A 23,037-nucleotide genomic window follows, 5' to 3' on the forward strand; every position below is an offset into this window, starting at 1 on the left:
TAAAAAAAAAAAAAAGCGAGAGAACTAAAGCTTGGAAATACCAGCAGAGAACAAATTGTGGATAATTTTAATATAAAAAGAAAGAGTTGGGGCTTCCCTGGTGGCGCAGTGGTTAGGAATCCACCTGCCAATGCAGGGGACACGGGTTCGAGCCCTGGTCTGGGAAGATCCCACATGCCGGGGAGCAACTAAGCCCATGCGCCACAACTACTGAGCCTGAGCTCTAGAGCCCACGAGCCACAACTACTGAGCCTGCGAGCCACAACTACTGAGCCCATGAGCCACAACTATTGAAGCCTGCGTGCCTAGAGCCTGTGCTCCGCAACAAGAGAAGCCACCGAAATGAGAAACCTGCGTACCGCGATGAAGAGTAGCTCCCGCTCGCCACAACTAGAGAAAGCCTGCGCGCGGTAACAAAGACCCAACACAGCCAAAAATAAATAAATAAAATAAATAAATTTAAAAAAAAAGAGTTATGTATTATTTCTGTAAACAATAGGGATTATATTCTGGAATAAAATGGGAGAGTTAAGTCAATGACCAAGCCTTTCTCTCCTAAAACCTAGTAGAGTCAACAAAACATAATGAAATAAAGAAAAAAAAATTCCAGCAACATTCACACGAGTGGTGGTCAGAGAGAAATAGTCCAGGAATAATGTAAATTCTTTTCCAAAATCCGCCTCCCTCCTAATCAAATGGAGACACTTTTGAAATAGACAACTACTATATCCTCCAAATCATGAGGGAGAACAACTGAAGGTGTGAGTAACCACATCTGGGGTCAATATGAGCAGAGCCCTTGAAACTCAGTCTCTCCCCAATACCACCTCAGTAGGGAGGAGGGAACCTATTGGATTCACCATTTTGCTTTTTTCTACCTGGGAGGAAGTTAGGGGAGCGAATATGAGAATGGAAAAATCAAAGGAAAAGTAGAGTACATAAGCTCCACCAAGGGAGAGAAAAGATAGCTTAGGATAGAAGTGCAAGTAAAAACAGACGTGAGAACAGGCTGTCTAAACCATAAATAAAGCAATCTTTCCTGTTTGTAAACTGGCAAAAGCTGGATCTTTCTCCCAATGTTTGCCTGACTTCGTCCTCCTCTGGGTAAGTGAGGAGTGGAAGTGGCTCTGGGGAAAAGCAGGGGGATGGGGAAGGGGAGGGGCACTAGACACCTAGGGTGAAGAGTGTGGTCAGAACTCAGATGCCTGGCGTTCGCCCTGCACCAGGAAAATAGTGGACAACCTGAGGACACCTACTGCTGTCCTGTGACCTGACGTCCATAGCTGGTGGAGCTGTGACTCAATGGAACCAACACTCTTAGGAGAATTTTTCAAAATAAAAGAAAAATGGAAAGGAACTAAATCTGTCATAAAGAAATGCCTACCATCGTTGGTTTTCTGGGTTTGTATCTGTTTTAATAGAGCATGTAGTTGTTTGTGGCTTTAACTATTAAACTCGGGTTCATTTACTGCTGAACGGCTTCCTACAAATCGAATAAAGGTAGGTAGGCATGTTGACAGCTGTAGTTGTCCAGCCACCTGAATTATGTTGCGTTGTTTTGAAGTTTTGCATGATTGTCTTGAAGGAACGGCTTCTTTTTTCATCCCTACCCCCAGTTCTCCTGCTATCACTTACCAAGGAACCACTTGTTTTGATAACTCCCGGCAGCTCTTTTTCCTCCTGGGTGCCGTCCAACTGACTAGGATGGTTGTCACAGGTATCGCCTGGCTAATGAAAGAAATGAAAGTCATTTTTATCCAGGCATATCTTTCCCAATGTGATTGTTTATTCAATTATACATTACACTAGAATCTGTATAAATGCACCGCCATGTGGAGATACAGAGTTAATGACTACGGTGCAATTGGTAGCATTCACCAATTCCTCCAAAAGGATATTGAGCCTCATAAATGTCATGCACTGCAAAAGAAATGAGTCTCAAAAGCAGACACTGCTACCTGCCTGCCAAAACCCACTTTTCTTTTCTTCTTTAACGTGTGAATGTCATGATCTTGCTCCAAGATGCTGTGTGCCTATCTAAAAGGACTAAGTGTGATCATGTGATGGTTCCGTCCAAAGAGATTCGAGGGAAACCCTACTTGGTAGAGCATCCAGGAAGGCTGATGTTTTCTTGTTGAAGTGCATGGAGTCAGCTGGCTGACGCTCCTCCCAGAACATGGGCATGGGACCTGCGATGCCCAGACATCCTGTAAGCGTTAAATACTAGCCTGTATGCTGAGTGGAACAGAATGGGAAGATAAAACTTTGGTAGGTCCACGAGAGGGATATTAGTCAAACCAGCCGCAGACTTCTTATTCTGTAAGGAAAATAAACCTCTAATTGTCTAAGTCAGGAAGCTTACTGATTAAACCATGCTATTTAAAAATCAGACTTTATGACTGTATTTTGGAGTGATTTACAAATCAAAAGCAAGAGTATTCAGGGGTTTTTTGTCATTATGAAACTGGAAAAACATTAGACTGATTATCTCACAAACACATATGACTGAACCAAATATTTCATTCCCATCACTGAGTATTGGAAAAGCTCTGATTTTCACTATGCAGCAAATGGATTTGAGACTATTCTAATTGTGATGTGCTGCCCTGTAGGCCTTGTGCATACGCTCTAAGATTTTTAGCAGCATTTGTGATATAATGGCATTTCCCAAAATAAGATGCAAATATTCTACTCCATGACTAAAGCAACTTTTTGCAAAATTAAGCATACTGGATATTAATGAAATAAACTTTTACATGAGACCTTAGACACATTTTTCATCTGGCTTTTCCATACTTTCTAACTTTCCCCCAATGTGTATGTATTATATTGCTATGAAGAACACACATCTCCTTGGAAGGGGAAACAATGCTAAAAAGGCAGTACAAGAAAACTTAGGTCAGGATGGAGGTCAGAGGGTGTACCACTCCCAATCACTCAGAATTAGAGAAAGGGCATATTTTTTAAGTATAGCTCCAAGGGCACTGAAAACCAACAAGTGTTCTAATAACAGATTAAAAATTGTTAGAAATTCCTGGAAAATAAAAAGTAAGTAATTTATTTCATAATTGTAGAGAAATTCTCAGCCTAAGAATAGCATAAGACAAAGAAAGGGCAAATCCACAAAAAAGCAAACAGACCAACAACCAAGCTTAGAGTGGAAACCACACAGGACAAGAAGGGGCCCCAGGGCAACGGCTAGGATAATTTACTGTAAAGTGTTTCCTTAATGGAAGGGCCCGACAGAACTCGGAACAGTTCCCTTTACACTGAACAGCAGACAGCAGCCACGTATGGACCCAAGGAAAGCACTCTGAATGAAGTGAACTACCTGCCTTGGGAAGATGCCCAGGGTTGGGACCAAAGCAGACCTCAATATCAGGTCACTCTGGACCTTCATGAAAGACATGGATGGGAGAATAAAAGGAGAACATGAGCTTTTTCTGGGAATGATGTCATCTGCCACTCTCCCTTTGGCATTGAAGGTATGTGCATGCGTGTATCTGTGTGTGTACGTGTGCATGTACGTGTGTCTACGCATGCACACATGCACGGACTCACCCATGTGTGCTGTTAAAATAACGTCCATTCACAGACTGCTCACATACCTTACTGCTTACACAGGACCCAAAGTCAGCCCTCTTATTCAACAAAGAGCCCTTTGGGAAAATATCTGTATAATGGCAGAGAAATCATACAGCAATGACATATCCTAAAAGTCATTAACTAGTCAATCCAGACTATCACTAAGGATCATCAGCCACTGGAGAAAAATCAACATTATAAAAAAGTCAGCTGTGGAGAAAATCAACATTTTGAAAAAAAAGTATAGTGATATACATTCTGGGAGAAAGAGATAATTGAGGGAAGAGAAAAAGGCTTATAATGATTTAATAATTTCAAAGAGATCTGAGAGACTATTGCAATCATAAATCAGGACTAACTATAACAATAAAGGGTAAATCAGTGAAAAAAGGAGGAGTTCTTATGAATTAACAGTATGATCGCTGAATTTAAAAATCAACAGGGACCCAATTATAATCACTCATGACAAAAATTAGAATTAGGTTTCCACAAAATGATGCAGAAAAAATCTGCTAGCATACAGAACAAATGGAAAAAAAAGACATGGGAAATATAAGAGACAATTTAAGAGCTGTGTGAGTTTAATGTAAGAAATGAAAAGAAGAAGAGAGAAAATGGAGATAATGAAGTAAAAGAAATAATGGGAAAAGAATGTTCAGAACTGAAAGGAAACATGTTTCAGAAACAAAAAGCTGAGTGCTGGATCATGATAAAAAAAAAAAAAAAAGATTTCATATCCTGATGGCAGTTCAGGTCTCTAACAACAAAGATAAACCTGAAAGCTTTCAGAAATATAAAAATGAGAGCAGGATGCAAATAAAGGAATGATTTAGAGAGGCATCAGACTTCTCAACATTAACACTATATGAAAAGCAAATAGATTAATATTTACAAATTTCTGAAAGGAAATGATCAACAGCCTAGCACACTGATACTAACCAGTTTAGGATTTAAGCTTTTTAGTTATTAAAATTTAGTAGCCAGAGATATTTCTTGCCAGATTTGCTCAAAGGATAAAAGATGCGATCTGCTAAGAAGATGTAACAGTTTGTAATATATGTGATTATGGAAATTAGTATTTCTACTATTCTCTGTGGTCATTCTGGCAGGCTAGCCCTCATCCTCCTCCAGGGATACAGAGCAGTACTGCTTTCTCATTCTATAAACTGGTGAGTAGTTCAGGGGTGTGGCTGGAATAAAACTTAATCGTTCTCGTCCACCTCAGTGGGAGATTTCTTCGTGTGCTCGTCACCACACTTGCCTTTAACCTTTAAAAGATGACAAGACCGTCAAAGCATTGAAATAAAAGGATAGTGATAAAAGAGAAAAGAAACAAAATAAGCATAGACTCATCATGTGAGTCCGTGGCTGGACATGGAGTGTCAATGAGGCAACAAGATCTAAAATAAGACTCACTCTTACATGTTGCCTTGACATCCGGTAAAAGCGGGAGGGCCGTAAGTGGTCTAAGCCCAAGTTCCCCTCCCACTTTGCTCCCTCAGATAAGGTCCCCCAGTAAGACAACACTCCTTACCCAGGGGGCCAGACACAGTTCTTGCTTATCCCTGAGTAGTGGGTTACAGTTCCCTGTCCACCCATGGAATTATTCAAACAAGCCAATCCATCCTCTGTGAGAACCAGGGGGGCACTCCCCCTCTTGATACTACAAAGCCTGGTTGTTCACTCTGTTCCCAAGTGCACCCCACATGTGGCTCTGTATGGTGTGCGGTGCCCTCCCTCCCTGGGCTGTGAGAACATGTAATAAATTGCTGTTGTCTCACCTTTCCAGTGTCAGGGGTCATGTGCTGAGCCATCCCTATAACCCCAGGGTGAAGAGGAGACAATCAAAACAGCAGGTAGAGGCAGGTGGGGTGAAAAGCTCATAGAAATCGTTCTTTGAAAACACCCCGTGTCTACTCTGACTTGCCCCTCCTCTAGCTAAGAGAAGAGGCAGTGGCTGCTGTGAAGGGGAGCGGGCGGGCAGAGAGGAACAAATGCCTGGATCAAGGGTCCTGGCCGGAAGGATGGTATAGAAGACTCCCTGAACCGAGGGAAAAATCTTCCAACTCAACAGAAAATGTAAAGACCTCTGACTAGACAGAGTTCACACTCTTATGAGAAATGCAATGAAATTAGAAAAAAATGAGAGACAAAAATCTGAAAACAGGATTGCTCACAGCCCCTGCTGACCACCCTCCACCTCCAGACCTTGACCTACCCTCAGGCAACAGAAGAGCAGCCAGAACACAAATTGGCCACATCCAAACCCTTAAGCAGAATTTTGGAAGGGACCAGGGGCTAGCCTGTATCGAGACAATTGGAAGACGTGGACAGAGTGCCCCACATAAAATATATGCAAGATGAAAGTAAACTGTAGAGAATCTAAACATCATCATCATCATCTTCATCAGATCAAGAATGGTACAGGGGTTACTCTTAGAACAACAAAGAATCCCTCTTCCTCTGCTGGGAAAGAAAATAAAGAGCTAAAGAGAAGGAAACACACAGAAGCGTGATAGAGGAAGGTCTCTTACTGTAAATTTTCTGCTGCCATGAGTCCAGGTGGAGGAAGATGTCAGGAACCCATGTCCTTCTCAGGGTGAAGGGTCACCACTTCAGTAAGAGGACCCAGGCCTCATGCCAGGAGGTACAGATCACAGCATGAGATTCATCTCTTTCACTGAAACAGCTTCACTGACAGTTTGGAACTCAGATCATCACTCTTTGAAACTCTGTACTAAACTGGGTGAGGTGGGCTCTAAATAAGACGTGTTTACCTCCTGTGCAAGACTGTGCACTTTTTCCATTTATTGTTACACATTCAAGATGCTATAGTGCTGCATCCCACAATATATTTACATTTAGAAAGTAACTTAAATGTCAAAATATTTCTTACGGTGACAATTAGATTAATTTTGAAAGATTTATAGAAGGTAGCATAAAATTTTCCACTATGCACTCAGCAAAGAGAACAATAGTTTAGCTGATGACCTCCCACATGTACTGACTTCTGGCTGTGGCTGCAGCTGCAGCTGTGATTGTTTTTGTTATTGTAGGTACAAGTAGGCCCCATAGTATTTGCGGATTTAACTATTTAATTATTCATTCCTGAGTCTGAGTCCCCTTTTTTCTTCATTGTTACAAGGTAAGTAGGCTTTTTTTTTTTTTTTAAACTTTCCAGGCTGCCTTGAAGTAACCACTTCTCTGGACCCCCTTGCTCTGTCTTACCAGTTGACCATTTCTGCAGGGAACTGCTGGCATCCCTTCTTCATCTGGGTTCACATCCAAAAGAGGAGCTGGGATACAACAAAAATCATCTGGCTATTGAGAAAAATGAAAGTGCATTTTTATTCAGGCATGTTCTCCCAAGGGCAACTGCATTTAATCACGTGTTACGCATACGATGTGCACATTCATACAGACTTGTTGAGACACCCACAGATATGACTGCCTATGCACTGATCACTGCATTTGGTCACTTAGCAGCCAGTCCTGAGAGCTCACCACACACCAGGCCCGGTGACAGACACTGGTACGTGTGGAAGATACTGTCAACCGCCTGCCCCAAACCCAGTCACGTGTCTTCCTTAATAGGATCCTGATTTTTTTTTTTCAGGAACTTTTGTGTACAATGAAAAAATATCAATTTCCCAGGCTCTCTTGCAGCTAAGGATGATTGTATAACATTTCTAGGCAATGAGAGGTAGCTGGAATTCTACCAAGTAAGATTTCTGGGAAACTGAAGTCAGAGAGATAGAGTCAGTTGGTACAAGTTCCAGGAACTGCCAGGAACATGGGCATGGTGGCAGGAGTGGCCCAGCCCCCTTGGCAAGCAAAAGAATGAAGGCCACATGTGAAAGACAAAATAGAAAGATGGAAGGAAGCTGGATCTACGCTAAAGCAAAGATCACTTTCCTCTGAAAGAGAGAAAAAACAAATTCATATTTGTATAACTCATGATTTCTTGGGTTTTCTGTGCCATGCAGTCAAATGTATATGTGTGATATAACATTTTTTTTTAAGGACTGTATGCCTATATTTATACAGTTAATTATGAGTTAGTCCCACCTTTAACTGTTTATCAATTATGAAATTGGAAATATATTAGATTGACTATTTTGCTCAATTAAATGTGTTACTGAAGGTAATAATTGATTCACATCTTCTGAATATTAGAAAAAATCTGTTTGAGCACTGAACTTCTGCTCATGATGAAATGGATTGTAGACCTTGTATTATGCATCCAAAGGGTGATTTAATATCTGTGATTTAGTGTATTAAGAGCTCTACCAAAACAAGGGTTAAATATTCTATTCTTCTATGGTTAGAATTTCACTGAAAATTATATTCATTGGATATTAAATTAAATCATAAAATTTTATTTCGGCCCATAGAAATACTCATTTTTTACCTCGCTTGTCCATATTTTCTAAATTTCCATTAAAGACGATGTATTACTTTTATAATAAGGAAAAAAACACATTTTTTGAAAGGAACAAATACTACTGAAAAATCAACATAGGAAAATTGGATCAAGATATCACAATGCACATACCACATTCTCCTCCCCCTGCAAATCACTCAAAATGTCAAAGAGATACCTTTCTCAAAGAGTAGATCTAGAAACCACTAAACATTTCCATTAGCAGAACATAAATTGTTGGATGCTCCTGGAAGATAAACAGCAAGCAAGAACGGTTTGATAAGGGTAGAGAAAAACTTTGGCCTGAAAAAAGGTATAAGAGAAAAAGGTGTGGAAGGTAAATGCTGATCCAGAAAAAGCACATATCCAGAATGAAGATAAAAACAGCAGGAAGGCACTGCCCAATTCAGAAGGCAACAGCTGTTTAGAAGAACAGCAGGCAGCAGCTAAATGTAATTCCAGGATAAAACCCAAGTGTCCCCTTGGTGACAGAGTGACCACCTGCCTTGGGAGTGATAGTGGCTGTTCTAGTATGGGTGCGGTGGTCCCGGATGGAAAGAATGTTGAATTGCACTTTATTGGGGCCTTCTAAAAGGATATAGACAGGAGTATAAAAAGGAAAGTTGGGTTTGCCTGAAAAGGAAACAAACTATGATTCTGCAGGACTCTTGTTACTTTGGCATTGATACCATATTTATTTCTTAAAGTGAAGTGTGACAGTTGACATTGACACACTTCACCACTCACACAGGCCCAGACTCCTGTTCTGGGGGAGAGTTTTTGGGAGAAAACGGGTCTACATAACTGCATAAGAAATATATGACTACTACCTACACTAATCAATCAGTCAATCTAGTTCTCTATCAATGAATATAAATCAATATCCAAAGATTAAAGTCAATTGGTCAATAGCAATGTAATGATGCCAAAAATAAACAGATGACCCTGAAGGAAAGAGATAATTCAAGGAAAAAAAGAGAACCTTGTAATTTAAGGTTTAATTTAGTACCTTCAGAGTGCTGAGAGGCTACTGCGGCTAAGAAACAGAACAGGTCACAAAATAAAGGAAAAATCAGGGGAAAGGAGGGGCTTCAGTAAGTTCATAAGAGGACTATTAAAGTTTTAAAAATTAATGAAAGGTAAAAGTGTTAATACAACCAAGGCCAAATTAATGATATAAAAGATGAAGTTGAAGGGACAGCCAAGAATGTAGAACAAACATACACACAAACAAAGCTTGGAAAATATAACAGGACATTTAAGAGATATTGAGATTCAATCCAAACAATGAAACAATCATCTAACAACAATCATCTAACAACAATCACCTAATATCTAGAAGGAGGCAGTGAGAAAATGAAGGGAATAAATACTTGTTTTAAACATTAGAAGAAAATATGCAGAATGAACAAGCTGAAGAATGAAAGACCTCACTTGGTAGTGACCAGGATGAATTTTTTAAAAAAGAAAAACTGTTAAAATTTCAAGGTTCCAACAATAAAAATGAAATTCACAAAGCTTCCACATTTGTATACAAAGGAATGAAGTTGATGTAGATATTGTGCTTCCCCACAGCAATGGTGCATGAGAGAAGATAACGGACAAATATTTTCAAAATTCTGAAGAAAAATGATTTTGAACCTGGGATTCTATCTGCAAAAAATTAAGAAAAGAACTAGGATAATCTACATATCTATTTTTTAAATTATTTATATCTTCATTTGGTGAGTATAGTGGGTCAGATTCATAATTCTAAGATTAATGCAAAATCACCTTATGCAACTTGTAATGTTAAAACTTCATTAAGAAAATGTAATGAAAACTTTATGTAATTGTTCTATTAATATAGGTAAACGATGACAAAGACAGAAATAAAGAGTAGGAGAGAATAAGGAAGGGAGAGAGGGGAAGAGAAGAAGAAGGAGGAGGGAGGAACTCGTATTCATGATGTCAAATTCAAATAGGAAACTTAGAAGTTTAGGTATATTTCTAAGAACCTCCAAGTCTATTTACCTGCAGAAGCAGATGCTGAATTTTTTAGGAAAAAAAAATCTTGTGGAAATGTTTATTAGGACTAACACATTGTAAATATACCATATTTTTAACAGGCTGGCTTTATATGGCTTTTTACATTTTTGACAAAGAACAATGTGAATTTTTAAGCAGCATAATACAATGCCAGGCTTTCCCTGACTTCCAGATGCCCCACTTCTCAGGACAGCACAAGACCTCTACTCCCTGGAATATATGGTCATTCTTTTACCTGCGACCACTCCCCCTGCCTCATTCCCCATTCTCTCTAGAACTGGGGCTTCAGCAGCAAGACTGGGGGGTATGTGGGAGAAGAGGAAGGCAGACAGGAGGAAGAGCCCCCGGGGCTACTCCCCTTGCCCACCAAGAATGCGGCCCTCTCTCTGCCTTTGCTGGAGTTAAACACCAAACAGTTTATTGCACTTACATGTTACGGAAAAGTAAGACTCTTCGTTTCATTTTATACTTAAGCCCTAATGCTAAGTGCCCACCTTACGATTTCCTTCGGGGTCCAAGTGAAAGAAATGGGAGGAGCACTGTTTCTTTGTGACTATAGTGCAAAGTTTTGGGAAACCTAGAGAGGCTAGTTATGCATTTTCTTGAGTAACTGGAGGATTCAGGAGAAGCTATAGACCCATATTTTGCAGTTTGCTAGGGAAGAGGAAAAATCTTAGTCTGAAGTAGTTGGAAACAGAAACGGGGAAAGGATGCATGTAGGCCAAGGTCTTAGGATTCTCTCAAGATGATCTGGGAGATAACTGGAAAATGACCCAGGGAATTTAAACCTGCAGGGTAAACCTTTTCTTTGATAGGCATCTTGTCCAGGACTCATGTGGCTGGAGCCCTAGCCTCAAGCTGTGGGCATCACCTTTACTCAGTTAGAGCTAGAGACGATCTCACCTTCCAAGAAGACCCAGGTTTCAACTAGGCTGAAAGTTCAAACAGCGTAGAACTCAAAATGGCTTACCTTGAGTATATCATTATATACAGCAGAGGATTCTAGAACTGTGTTCATTATACTGGCTACAAGCCACATGTGACATTTTAGATTCAAATCAATTACAATTAAATACAATTAAAATTTTAGTTCCTTACTTACACTAGCTACGTTTCAAGTGCTAATGCCACATGTGATGGGGGCTACCATATTGGACAGCACAGAAATCGATCATTTCCATCGCCGTAGAAAGTTCTAAAGGACAGTGCTCTTCTAGGACATTGTAAACACAAATACAAAGCTTAACTTTGTATATGTGAGCTGCCCTGGCAACACCCCACTGTGATTAATGTATCTAAGAGAAGATTTGACTTACAGACAACCTAAACTAACTCAAATTAGAGACTGTCTTCAGTTATGCCAGCTACCCAATATCCTTGAAGTTTTAATTTATGTCATTATTGATATTACTATTAAACAGATGAGAAACCTAAATCAAAGGGATTAACCAACTTGTCCCAGGCAACTTTACCTGTGACTGCAGTAGAATATCAAGTCCCCCTTTTCCTATATATGAATTACCCCAAAGTTCCAAGAATCCTATCTGCATAGAACCTGATATAAGAATTGCACAGAGAATGTATCCAGTAATTATCTGTTGCATCAATGATGCAATTATTTCAGTGCAACACTGCAATGATGCAATAAATGGATGAATGAGCGAACTGTAAAGCAGAGCTACCAGTAAAACAACCACAGTAATAGGAGGACATGACTCAGCCTCAGAAGTAAAACTGTGGCCGTGGAATAGCCAAGGGTAAGCTGGAATTTCAACCAGCCATTTCTCAGAAAACATGTGATGCTTCCCTTATGGTTTTTTGAATCATTCTCTGGCCCATTTGATTAATGCTGTATTTTTCACTTTTCACCATTTTAATTTCTTTGAACATAAAGGGTACCCTAACCACTCTCCCATCCTCACCCCCAATTAAAACAAACTACACAGACTTGCTCATAATACTTGGGCCCACTTCTCTGGGCCTCCTTTGCCTGTCCACAGAGTTTCCATTCAGTGCTGAGGTTTAAGTAAAGGCTCCGTGTATCCCATCCACAAAGACTTGCTCCATTACCAAAGAAGTGATCAACTTCAAAAGAAGGGAATAAATTTTGTGTGCAGGGAGACTGCTGTATGGGGAATAAGAAATAATCACTTAAGTTTCAAATTTGCAAAATTTTGCAGTTTGCTGTCTGCTTTACTTTCCTCTTAAAGCTAGAGGATGATTGACCTTTTCTGATAATTTTTCCACATTCCCCTTCCCTCCCCTCAATCAAACCAAACCTTTTGAGCCCTGTTCACTACTTACAGGAGATTCACTGACTCCAAAGATGTCTCTGACATCCCTGACAGATTGCTTGTTCTTTTTTCTCATGGTTTGAGTGTAAGTATTGTATCTCTTCTTCACTGCAGCTGCTTGGGTTCGAGTCAAAGTAGAGAGCAAGGCTTTGCCATCCTCCTCTTCATCACCCGAGATCAGGGTTGATAAACCTACATCTTGCAACCACTCTGCTTCAAGTTCTCCTTCTGTAAGATGAAGTTACCAAGAGAAGGTTAGAATATTCTGAGATTGGAAGCCATGTATATCTGTAAGTCTGTACACATCAGCGAGTAAGAAATAATCACTAGACAATATATTAAGACCATCCTGGACCTTGAGGACATTACGCCAAATGAAATAAGTCAGACAGAGAAAGAAAAACACCAAACACCATATGATCTCATTATATGCGGAGTTTAAAAACAAAACAAAGCAAAAAGTCCAAGCTCATAAATATAGGGAACGGACTGGTGCTTACCAGAGGCCGTGGTGGAGGGTGGGCGAAATGGGTAAAGGTGGTCAAAAGGTACAAACTTCTGGTTATAAAATAAAATAAATAAGTCATGGGGATGTCATGTACAGCATGGTAACTATAGTTGATAATGCTCTGTTGCATATTTGAAAATTGCTAAGAGAGTAGGATCTTCAAAGTTCTTACCACAAGAAAAAACATTTTGTAACTATGTGTGACAATGGATTTTAACTACACTTATTTTGGTGATTGTTTCACAGTGTATTCAAATATCTAATCATTATGTTTATACCTGAAACTAATATTATATTGTATGTAAATTAAACCTCAAAAAAATTTAAAAGACCATTCTTTTTCCCATAATAATTGTGGGAACGCCTATAGGAATGAATAAAAGGTCTGTATTGTATTTTTTTAAATAAGTCAAATTTTTAAAGTATCTTCTACTAGAGTAAGGTTATTTGGCAGATTTGGGAAGGTAATTTTCCTTACCAGAGAGTTAAATATAAGCCATATCTGAACAGCCAATTTCAAAAAATGATAAAATATGAATATCTAAACTAAAACCATGACAGAAAAAAAGTGGTTTAATGGCACACAAAAGAATTTTTTAATCACACAAATTCAGGTTCAAATCCCAACCACCATTTACTAACTGAATGACTTTGGAGAGTTTTAAGTTATCTCTAGATCTCGTGTCCTCTTAGCAAAATGGAGGTAATAATAACCAAAGTATTAGGTGGTTATGAGGATTATTTTATTAATGAATTTGTGACAGATGGCAAAAATCTAGAACAGAGTATGTGCTCAATAGATATTCGTTCTCTTACTTTTCTCCTTATTTTGAACATTAGGTAATCTTTCCTTTTCTCAGAAGGCAGCTAAAAAACTTAAAATTCATCATGATGAGGATCAATTGCTATTATAAATTAGATGTGTGGAAATAATAAAGAATTCAGAATAACAACATCATGTAACAGAAAATACACTGTACACACTATAACATTCTGGGAACTATGGTAAACAGGCATTACCTGAATAAGGTTTCTTTTAAAGAGCAGAATTGACCGGTTAGCAAATACACTATCAAATCATCAGTCCAGAGGCGTTGGACTCTGCTTATGTTATTCTATCACTGTTACATGAACAAAAGCCTTCCCACATGCTTTACAAGAAAATAAGAAAACATTTTAAACAGGCTTGTAGAAAGGGAATAAAGAACAAAAAAGTTCTTTTAAAGTTTCAGTTTATCTTGATAGTTGTCTTGAGGTTAATCACTGGCTAATGAAAACATTCTTAGATACTTACTAAACTACCTTCAGTCTTTCTTATGCATTTACTTGTCGATAGGTAGTACCTGGAGAAGATAACCTATGCTTTTAATCTCAGGTGAGTAATTTTGTACTTTTTGACAATTACGGACAATTATACTTTTTGGGTCCTCAACCTTCTTGTTTAATTTCACTGGAAACTAGTATAATTGACGTACCTGACACAGCTTTTATTTGGTGAAGTACTAGATTATCCATTCTCTAAATACATTAATACTAGTACATGCTTCATAGCTAAATATTTTTAATCCAGAATTATGTTGGTAAATTTTTTTCTGTCTCTCTCTTTTGGTAATTAATGGTCAAGTATACAAATATAAAAGCCATCAAAATGAGAATACTCAATCTGCTAGATGATTATGAATCAGGTCAACAGACGGGTACAGCACCCCTAAGTGGTGATACATAAGGGATCAGTTTGGATTGTGTTGACAGCCCTCCTTCAGGTCATGGCACCTTACACAGAAGCCACCCTGAGCCAGACCAGCAGATATAAATCAGTGGGAGCAGGCAGCTGATTTGCCAAATTCTACTGATTCACTTGTTAAACTACTAGTGGAATGATTTCTACCTGCCAACAGAACAAGAGAGCATACAAAGAAAGACAGCACAGGGGAAGACCAATCTAGCACCTCACCATCCAGGGGCTTGGCCTCAGCGGGCGTCTGCTCTTCCTGAACTCCCAGGCTGTTCTCTTTGATACTTTCTATTTCCCGCCAGAAATCCTCCATGGAGGCGCTGTCTATGGAGGCTTGAGAGTTGGAGCGGCTGAATGCCGGGGATTGTAAGGATTCATTGGAGAGCATCCTGCTAATTCTTCGGCAGCGAGAAATGGATTTTCTGAGGAAAGAGTAGTATCTGTTAACGAAAATCAGTGTCTCATGTTACAAATCACAAAATTAAATTTAGGTGTGATATCAATGGAGAGATGGAGTTAGTGTGATAGAGAGGGGTTTGAGGGAATAACCTCCAGTCAGCGGTGGCCCCGTCCTTTTCATTCTCTATAATTCAGAATGACTTTGTGGCCATGCGGGAATTACCACAAAAATACTTTTTATAACTTTCACACACTCATAAAGTGGGAAGTTGTTCATATTAGTCAAAACATATATAGTAAAAGTTAGCCCCTGTAAAGTATCTAAGGTGATGTCAGAGAAGAGTGAAAAAAGCTGGCTGGTCACATCCAGTGGGGTGGCTACTATTAAACAAAACAAAATAAGCATTGGCGAGGATGTGGAGAAACTGGAACCCTTGTTCATTGTTGGTGGAAACGTAAAATGGTACAGCCTCTGTGGAAAACAGCATGGCAGTCCCTCAAAAAATCTAACGGAACTACTGTGATATCCAGCAATTCCACTGACTATACATACAAAAGAACTGAAAGCTGAGTCTTGAAGAGATACATGTACATCCATGTTCATAACAGTGATTCACAATAGCCACAAGGCAGAAGCAACTTAAACGTCCACTGACAGACCAATGGATAAGCAAAATGTGGTCTATTCATACAACGAAATATTATTGAGCCTTAAAAAGAAAGGAAATTCTGACACATGCTACAACATGGAGGAACCTTGAGGACATCATGCTAAGTGAAACAAGCCAGTCACAGAAAAACAAATGCTGTATGATTCCACTTATATGAGGGACTTAAAGTAGTCAAACGCCTATAGACAGAAAGTAGAATGGTGGTTGTAAGGGTCTGTGGGGAAGGAGGCATGGCGAGTTATTGTTTAACAGGTAGAGAGTTTCAGTTTTACAAGATGAACAAGTTCTGGAGCTGGATGGTGGAGAAAGTTGCACAACAGTGTGAATGTCCTTCATACCACCGAGCTGTAGGCTTAAAGGGGTTAATATGGTCAATTTTAGGTCGCACATTGTACCAGAATTTAAAAACAAATATTTTTAAATTTAAAGATACATTTTTTAAAAGTTGGCTGTTGAGAAAATGAGCTAACGAGAGGAAATAATCCATGACATTAAACGGAAAATCTCTGTATTAGGATGGGGAAGTGTGGCACTGACTCAGTTCAGGGAGAACTGGATCACCACCAAGGGAAAGGTCCAAATGCTTAGGGGGGCAGCGAAGCTCCAGGTATCGCCGCCACCCAGCAGGACCACTGCTAACCTAGCAGACAACAGCTAAACAAGGCACAGAGCAGCTCCATGGGGTACCTTCCTCGTGGGATTGCTGCGAGGACTAAGTGAGTTAGCACACGTAAAGCATTTAGGACATAAAAACATCCAACAGATGTTAGTCTAAAAAACAAGAGACACAGCAGGAGAGACAGATGCCAAAATGCTGGAATTCTGAGAGAGTTTGGAGATTTACATAAAAATAAAATATTTTATGTGCGGTGGTGGATGCGTTAACTAACCTTACTGTGGTAATCATTTAGCAATATATACATACATCAAATCTTCAGGTCGTACTCCTTAAATTTACCCAATGTTATATGTCAATTCTATCTCAATGAAGCTGGAAAAATTTTTAAATGTTTGACTCTATGATATATGATTGACAAATATTACACTTCTTAGGAACAGAATGTTTGATTACATACAACACTTCAGTCTTCAACCAGGAAGAATGACTGAATTACTCTATGCAGTATGATCTTCTGTTCTTATTCTTACATGATTTTTTTTTTCTTTTTAATTTGCCAGTTGGAGTGTGTATGCAACTCCTCCACGCTTGCTTTCTTCTCCTTGGGTCCAGGTGGAATTGAACCAAAAAGTTGAGACTACTTAACCAATGTGTGGTCAGAGCTGTTTTATCCAAAACAAGAAATCCAGATGGAAAGAGCAATGACATAGTAATGTCCAACCGTGGCATTCTGACTCGCTTAGGACAATTCAATTTTGACATTCAGAGCAGCAGTGGATTACTACCAAACTTAGCCGTGTCCTAGAGCATATGTAAAGCACACTGATATGCATGAGAGTACAAAAAGAAAGGGGAATAAGAAAAAAATTCCATGTGCTCATATGGTCTATACCTCTAGGAATCCTAGATTTCTCAATCACCTTCAGTATAAATTTCTAGAATTTGATCATTGATCCTGAGACTGTACCAGACTGTAAGTAGTTCTAGTTTTGCAGTGAGTTAGCCAACTTATTTTTAAAACTCAGAGCATTTCAGGAAAATATTAGATATCCACTTTTATTTTTTTATTCTTTGCTGTATGATAAAAGTAATTTTATGTCACTTTGATAACTGGGTGATAAGAGTTCTTCACTGAATTCTTTAGTTTGACAAGACAGACATATTCTAGTGGTTGAAATACATAGGAAATCAACACAGGTTATGAAGGCAGTTACTGCTCCCTTTATTATTTTTAGGCTCTTCAGCCTTTTCTCTTTTGAAAACCACTAACGAATTCATAGAATTATAGTATATAAACATCTACTTCTGTGAAACTGTAATCAATTACCACTGCTCACACAGCCTACTGCCCTCCGTATACCATATTCAGGAAAAAGTATATAGATGCCCAAAACTTTCTCCAGTTCCAGTTTTTTTTTTTTTTAGGTTTATTCTTTTAAAATGAATATGACTTGTAAAAAGTTAACAGTCTTAACAGAAGACATGGACTAAGTTTTTAAAAATTATAAGGCGGTATATTATAAGCATAAAAGTTTAAGTAATACACAATTTATAAAGCGGAAGCTGAAGGTTTCTTCCCATCTGTATCATATCATATTGTTCTATAAGGTGCTTTGCTTTCCCCACTCAAAAACATGTCATAGGTATCTTTTCCATGCCAATACAGAGATAACACCTCAATGGCTGCATGGAACAGCACCATTTATCTTAGAAATTAAGAAAACATGCAGATATACCTAAGCACTGAAAATGTTTGGAAAAGTGAGACATTTGGGAAATATTAAGTGAATCTTAGAAGATGAGGAGCATACATATTTAGGGCTAATAATGATTATTTTAGTTACAGCGCGGTTTCTTACTCATGCAAAGGGAATACTGGTAGAATCTCAGAGAAGAGATCTTCATAAACTTCTGCTGGGAGCAGGAGGGCCAGAGGTGAAATACAGGTCATGAACATCTGCGTAACACACTGGTTTCATCTGAGACAATCCACCCAAAGAATCCTTTAATTGCAATGGTCAACTATTTTTTTTGGCAAATAAGTCAAACAGCATTTTTGGGATAAGCACATTTGGAAGAGTTCTCATTTTTTTAGTTAGGGATCCAAATATTTCCCCCTTCACCCCAGGGTAGAGTAGGGACCATGACCTTCCAGTCTTAAAGTATTACGTAATTGTGATGCTTGGGCTCATCCACCACTTTGATGAGCCCCACAGCTTCAAACCTCACCATATTAGGATAAACAGAGCTTCAGCTTCATCAGCTGTTTGTCATTTTTTATTCCAAAACAATACCAGGAAAACACTACATGAAAAACAGAATGCAACTGTTACACAGCATTATATAGCAACTTTTGTTGGGAAAACACCATTAGGTGTGTGGGGTTTTTTTAGCCACGCTGTGCGGCATGCAGGATCTTAGTTCCCGAGACCAGGGATTGAACCTGTGCCCCCTGCAGTGGAGGCACGGAGTCTTAACCACTGGACCTCCAGGGAAGTCCCAAAACACCATTAGGTTTAAAATTAGATTTAAGTGGATGATAATTACCATAAATTCAAAGTGGCATTAATAAAAAAATTAAAAAAAAAGATTTTACTATTCCATTTTCCCCTCCATAATGTTTTTAGAAATACCTTATATTTTAATGATTACTGGAGATGCTACAACTTTCGAACAATGCAAATAACGTATAAGAGTTTAATTCTCCCTCCACCCCTTATCATATTACTATTGTCATACATGTTGCTTCTTCACATGTTTACACCCCACAATGGTTATTATTTTTGTTTCTTTTAAAAAGTCAATAATCTTTTTAAAAATTAAATAAGTAGTCTTTTATGTTTATCCTTTCTGGTGCTCTTCATCCTTCCTGCATGTCCATGTATCCATAACAGATCATTCTAATCGGTTTTGAGAACCTCCTTTGGTATTTCCTCTCTTTTTCTTTAGCATTTCTTGTACTATGGATCTGCTGGCAACAAATCCCCTCATATTTCTTTCTGAATATGTCTTTAATTCACCTTCATCTTTGATGAATATATTTCCTGGGCATAGGACTCTAGGCTGGCAGATTTATTGTTGTTTTTATAATCCTTTTAAAGACGGCATTCCATTGTCTTCTGTATTCTTGATTCTGCTGAAAAGTCAATTATAACTCTTACTGACATTCTTCTAAATATAATGTTCTTCCTCTCTAACTGCTTTTAATAGATTTTTTTCCCTTTATCTTTTGTTTTTAGAAGCTTAATTATAAAATGCCTAGATTGTTTTATTTGTATTTATTCTACTTAAGGTTTACTGAGCTTCTTAAATCTGTGGGTAGATGTATTTCATCAACTTTAGGGTAGTCATCCATTTTCTCTTCAAGTATTTCTTCTGTTCAACTCTCTCTCTCCTCTTCTTCTGGAACTCCAATAACACAGCCATTTGATATCGTCCCAAATGTCCTTCACGATATGTTTGTTTCCCCTCCGACCCTCACCCCTTGTACTTCAGTTTAGGGAATTTCTACTACCCTGTCTTCAGGTTCACTTTTCTTTTCTTCTATGTGCCCAGTGCTAGTTAAGACCATCCAATGAATGCTTCAATTCTGATACCATGTTTTTTCATATCAAGAATGTCCTATTAGTTCCTTTTGAAGATTCTATCTCTCTGTTGACATTATTCATCTTTTATCCCTTTTATCTGTCTTCTTTTTAACATACTTATTATTGTTATTTAAAAGTTCTTGTCTCTTAATGCCAACATCTGTGCTGTCAGTGCATCTGCTAATATTGATTAAAAAAAACAGTCAATTGTTTATGGATCATATTTTCCTTTTCTTTTACAAATCTCACAATTTTTTGTTGACTTTGTTTTTAAAAGAACTCTAGAAAACTGGAGTAAATAGTAATTTCCCCAAGAAGGGTAAGCTTTCTGTCTGGTAGTTGAAATGAGGTACAGATCAATTCAATGCATTTAAGGAGCTGAGGTGGGTCTGGGCTGAGCTGCAACTTTAATCAGTTTTAGGTTACCTCTGATTCCAAATGCTTTGAGGGGGTTGATCTGTCCTGTGTGTATTACAGGTCCCTCCCTCAACAGGGCTTTGGGATAAACACCACAGGACTACAGGAATTGCTCTCTACTTTAGAGCCTAGCCGCGAGCCTCCTGTGTTGTTGGGCTCTCAGCAAAATCCCAATGGGGAGAGTTGTCAGACGTGGAGAACTAGCTCTGCATTTGGGGCTTCGACAGATTCCAACCTTTTGCGCCAGCGCAGGCAGCCCCATGGGTGTCTCCCCTCCCCATAGAGTCCTTCTGCCAAGGGAGGTGTGATCTTCTGCCCAGCAGTGCACAGACTCAGGGAGAGACACACACTGAAGTGACTGCTGGGCTCTGCCCACCTAGGAAGAGCTCTTGCCTCCCTGGAACTGAGTTCCTTTATACTTCTTTGTGTCCACAGCTCTCCATTATAAACAGCTTTAAAACATATGATTTTACATGCGTCGTCTCTTCTCTAGTTGCAACAGTGAGAAAGATAATCGGCCGCAACCTAGTCTGTGTTCTAACTGGAAATGGAACTCCCACAGAACACTGTAAACACATCAGATATTTTTTAAATGCTGCATCTACTAATGAACTGCTTGCTCTGTCTAACCACAAGTTCAATTGTTCTGAGTATATTCCACAGAATATTTCAAAAAGACATATTTCTTGCTAAGAAATACTCTGTGGCCTTTATTATTTCTTATTTTATAAAGAATTTCACATGAAACAATTTACTATCATACATATTCCACCATTTGATCCTTACCTTAACCTCCTGAAGTAGTCAAAGCAAGTATTATACATCTCAGTATACAGTGAGGGAAACAGTTACAGAGAGTAAAGTGAAGACACATTAACTTCCCACCACAATTACAATAAAATGCATATTCTTTTCTATGACATCATAGCCCAGCATGTTCTGTCCTCAAACATCTTATCCAGTCTCACCTTATATCACTCTCCCCTAGCATTAGCACCAGGCCTGCTAATCTTTTCTCAGTTTCTCTAAAAAGTCAAGCTCTTCCTTCCCTTAGGAAATTTTCTCTTACCATTTTTTTCTGCTTGGAACATTCTGTCTATTTCCATGGCAAGATGCTTCTCATCATTCAGCTCCTAATGTAAATGTCGCCTCCTCAGGGGATCTTTTCCCGGCCACCCTAACATAGCATTCCTCCAATTACCCACCATCTCAGCTTTCTGCATTTCCTTCTTGTCACTCATCAACAACAAATACTTTATCTATTCACTTACTTCATTTTTGGGAACTATTTTTCCCACTAGAATATAGAGCAACCGTGTCTGTCTTATTTACACAGTATCTGGCCAATAGCAGGAACTCAGAAATATTTGCTGAATGAATGACTAGGGACAGTGAAGCCAGGATATGAATTCACACCTTTTCAATTCTTTCCAAATACTTTCCCTACAGTAATCCTTCTTAATTTCAAACATCTCCTCAGGTATTTGTGTATCTGTGTATAGCTCTACATATTTTTTATACCAGGGAAGGAATATAGTATCGTGATTTAGAGAAAAACTCTGAAGATAGCTGGTCCAGATTTGAATGTCGGCTCTGCCACTTCCTAGATCTACAACCTTGAGCAAGGAATTGAACCCTTGGGCCTCCATATCCTAATCTGTAAAATGGGAATATTAATCACATACATGCCCTGGGTTATTATGAGGATTAACTGAGTAAATATATGTAAAATGCATGGCACATAGTAATCCCATGTGTTATTACTATAATTTAACTAATTTGTTGGCATGCCTATGGCTAGGTTTAGGGTCAGGCTAAAATGGGTGGTAAAATATCACAGCAGCACTAAAATTTACTAGGAATATAATGAGATAAATAAAACTGCATTTATCAGAACTCGTCTCTGATCCAATCCCACTCCCAAGCCTTGTTTCTCCAACTCCCTTAGGCCAGAAGCAACCATCTGACACAATTCTGGCCAAGTCACATAAGAAAAATCCCTCTCCATGGTTTCAGTGTAATATTTTATTTTCCTCATATAGGTGCTATCCCTTTCTCTTCCTACCTCTCCCTTACTGGAATGTAGACAAGATGACTGGTGCCTCAGCAGCCATCTTGCAACCATGAGAAAAAAGCCATGAAAATTGTAGTGATCAGCCTTGATATTATTGAGTCTCAGAAATAACATCAGATGCTGCCTATACTCTGGACTTCTGGAAATGTGAGAAAAATAAACTCCTATTTTTAAAAACTACTCTAATCTCTGTTGTTGTTGTTATTGCTACTTGCAGTCCAAATGATTCCTAAGTGATATACCTAGAAGAAATACTTTAATAAGTCATTTGGGGTGGGGTAAGATGAGACACCATCTCCATCCCACTAAGGAGACTATTCAAGTAAGATTAGACAGTCAGTAACCTGCCTCCTAAAGGAAGGTGGAATCTAATGTAATGATTTTCCATTTTAAGGGTGACCAAATTATTAGCCCAACCCCAGTCTTGGTCTGGTCTTGATCAGTACACTATGGAGTTAAACTTCATTCCTGCTAAAGATCTCCCTGCCTGAATATGCAGGGAATATATTCACATTGTTCTCAAATCAAACATATTCCAAACATTTTAGGAAGAATATATCAAAATCAAAGATTTCCCCTTCTCTTTCTGAAAGAATAAGACTGCATTCCCCACTGTCATTATCACTGAATGAGGCCGGTGGCGGCACAGCATGACCATCTAGAGAAATCATCTTGGACCCTGACGGCAGTGGGCCTG

General features: G+C 38.8%; 1 protein-coding gene across 6 annotated transcripts in view; it reads right to left on the bottom strand.

Moving 5' to 3' along the window:
• Positions 1–23,037, bottom strand: part of ARHGAP28 (Rho GTPase activating protein 28) — a 155,228-nt gene that overhangs the window by 52,764 nt on the left and 79,427 nt on the right. For 4 of the 6 annotated variants that reach the window (XR_005016241.1, XM_036823786.1, XM_036823790.1 and 1 more), the window contains 4 exons: positions 14,793–14,995; positions 12,341–12,558; positions 6,814–6,906; positions 1,636–1,728 (listed from right to left, as the gene is read on the bottom strand). Coding sequence is in view for 5 of the 6 variants with exons in the window: in XM_036823786.1 (XP_036679681.1) it covers positions 1,636–1,728; positions 6,814–6,906; positions 12,341–12,558; positions 14,793–14,995 (607 nt within the window). In the remaining variant the exon portion in view is untranslated. The remainder of the gene's footprint in view (positions 1–1,635; positions 1,729–6,813; positions 6,907–12,340; positions 12,559–14,792; positions 14,996–23,037) is intronic. The other 2 variants (XM_036823788.1, XM_036823789.1) reach the window with 2 other exon arrangements.

Source organism: Balaenoptera musculus, chromosome 14 (assembly GCF_009873245.2).
Source record: "Balaenoptera musculus isolate JJ_BM4_2016_0621 chromosome 14, mBalMus1.pri.v3, whole genome shotgun sequence".
Classification (NCBI taxonomy): domain Eukaryota; kingdom Metazoa; phylum Chordata; class Mammalia; order Artiodactyla; family Balaenopteridae; genus Balaenoptera; species Balaenoptera musculus.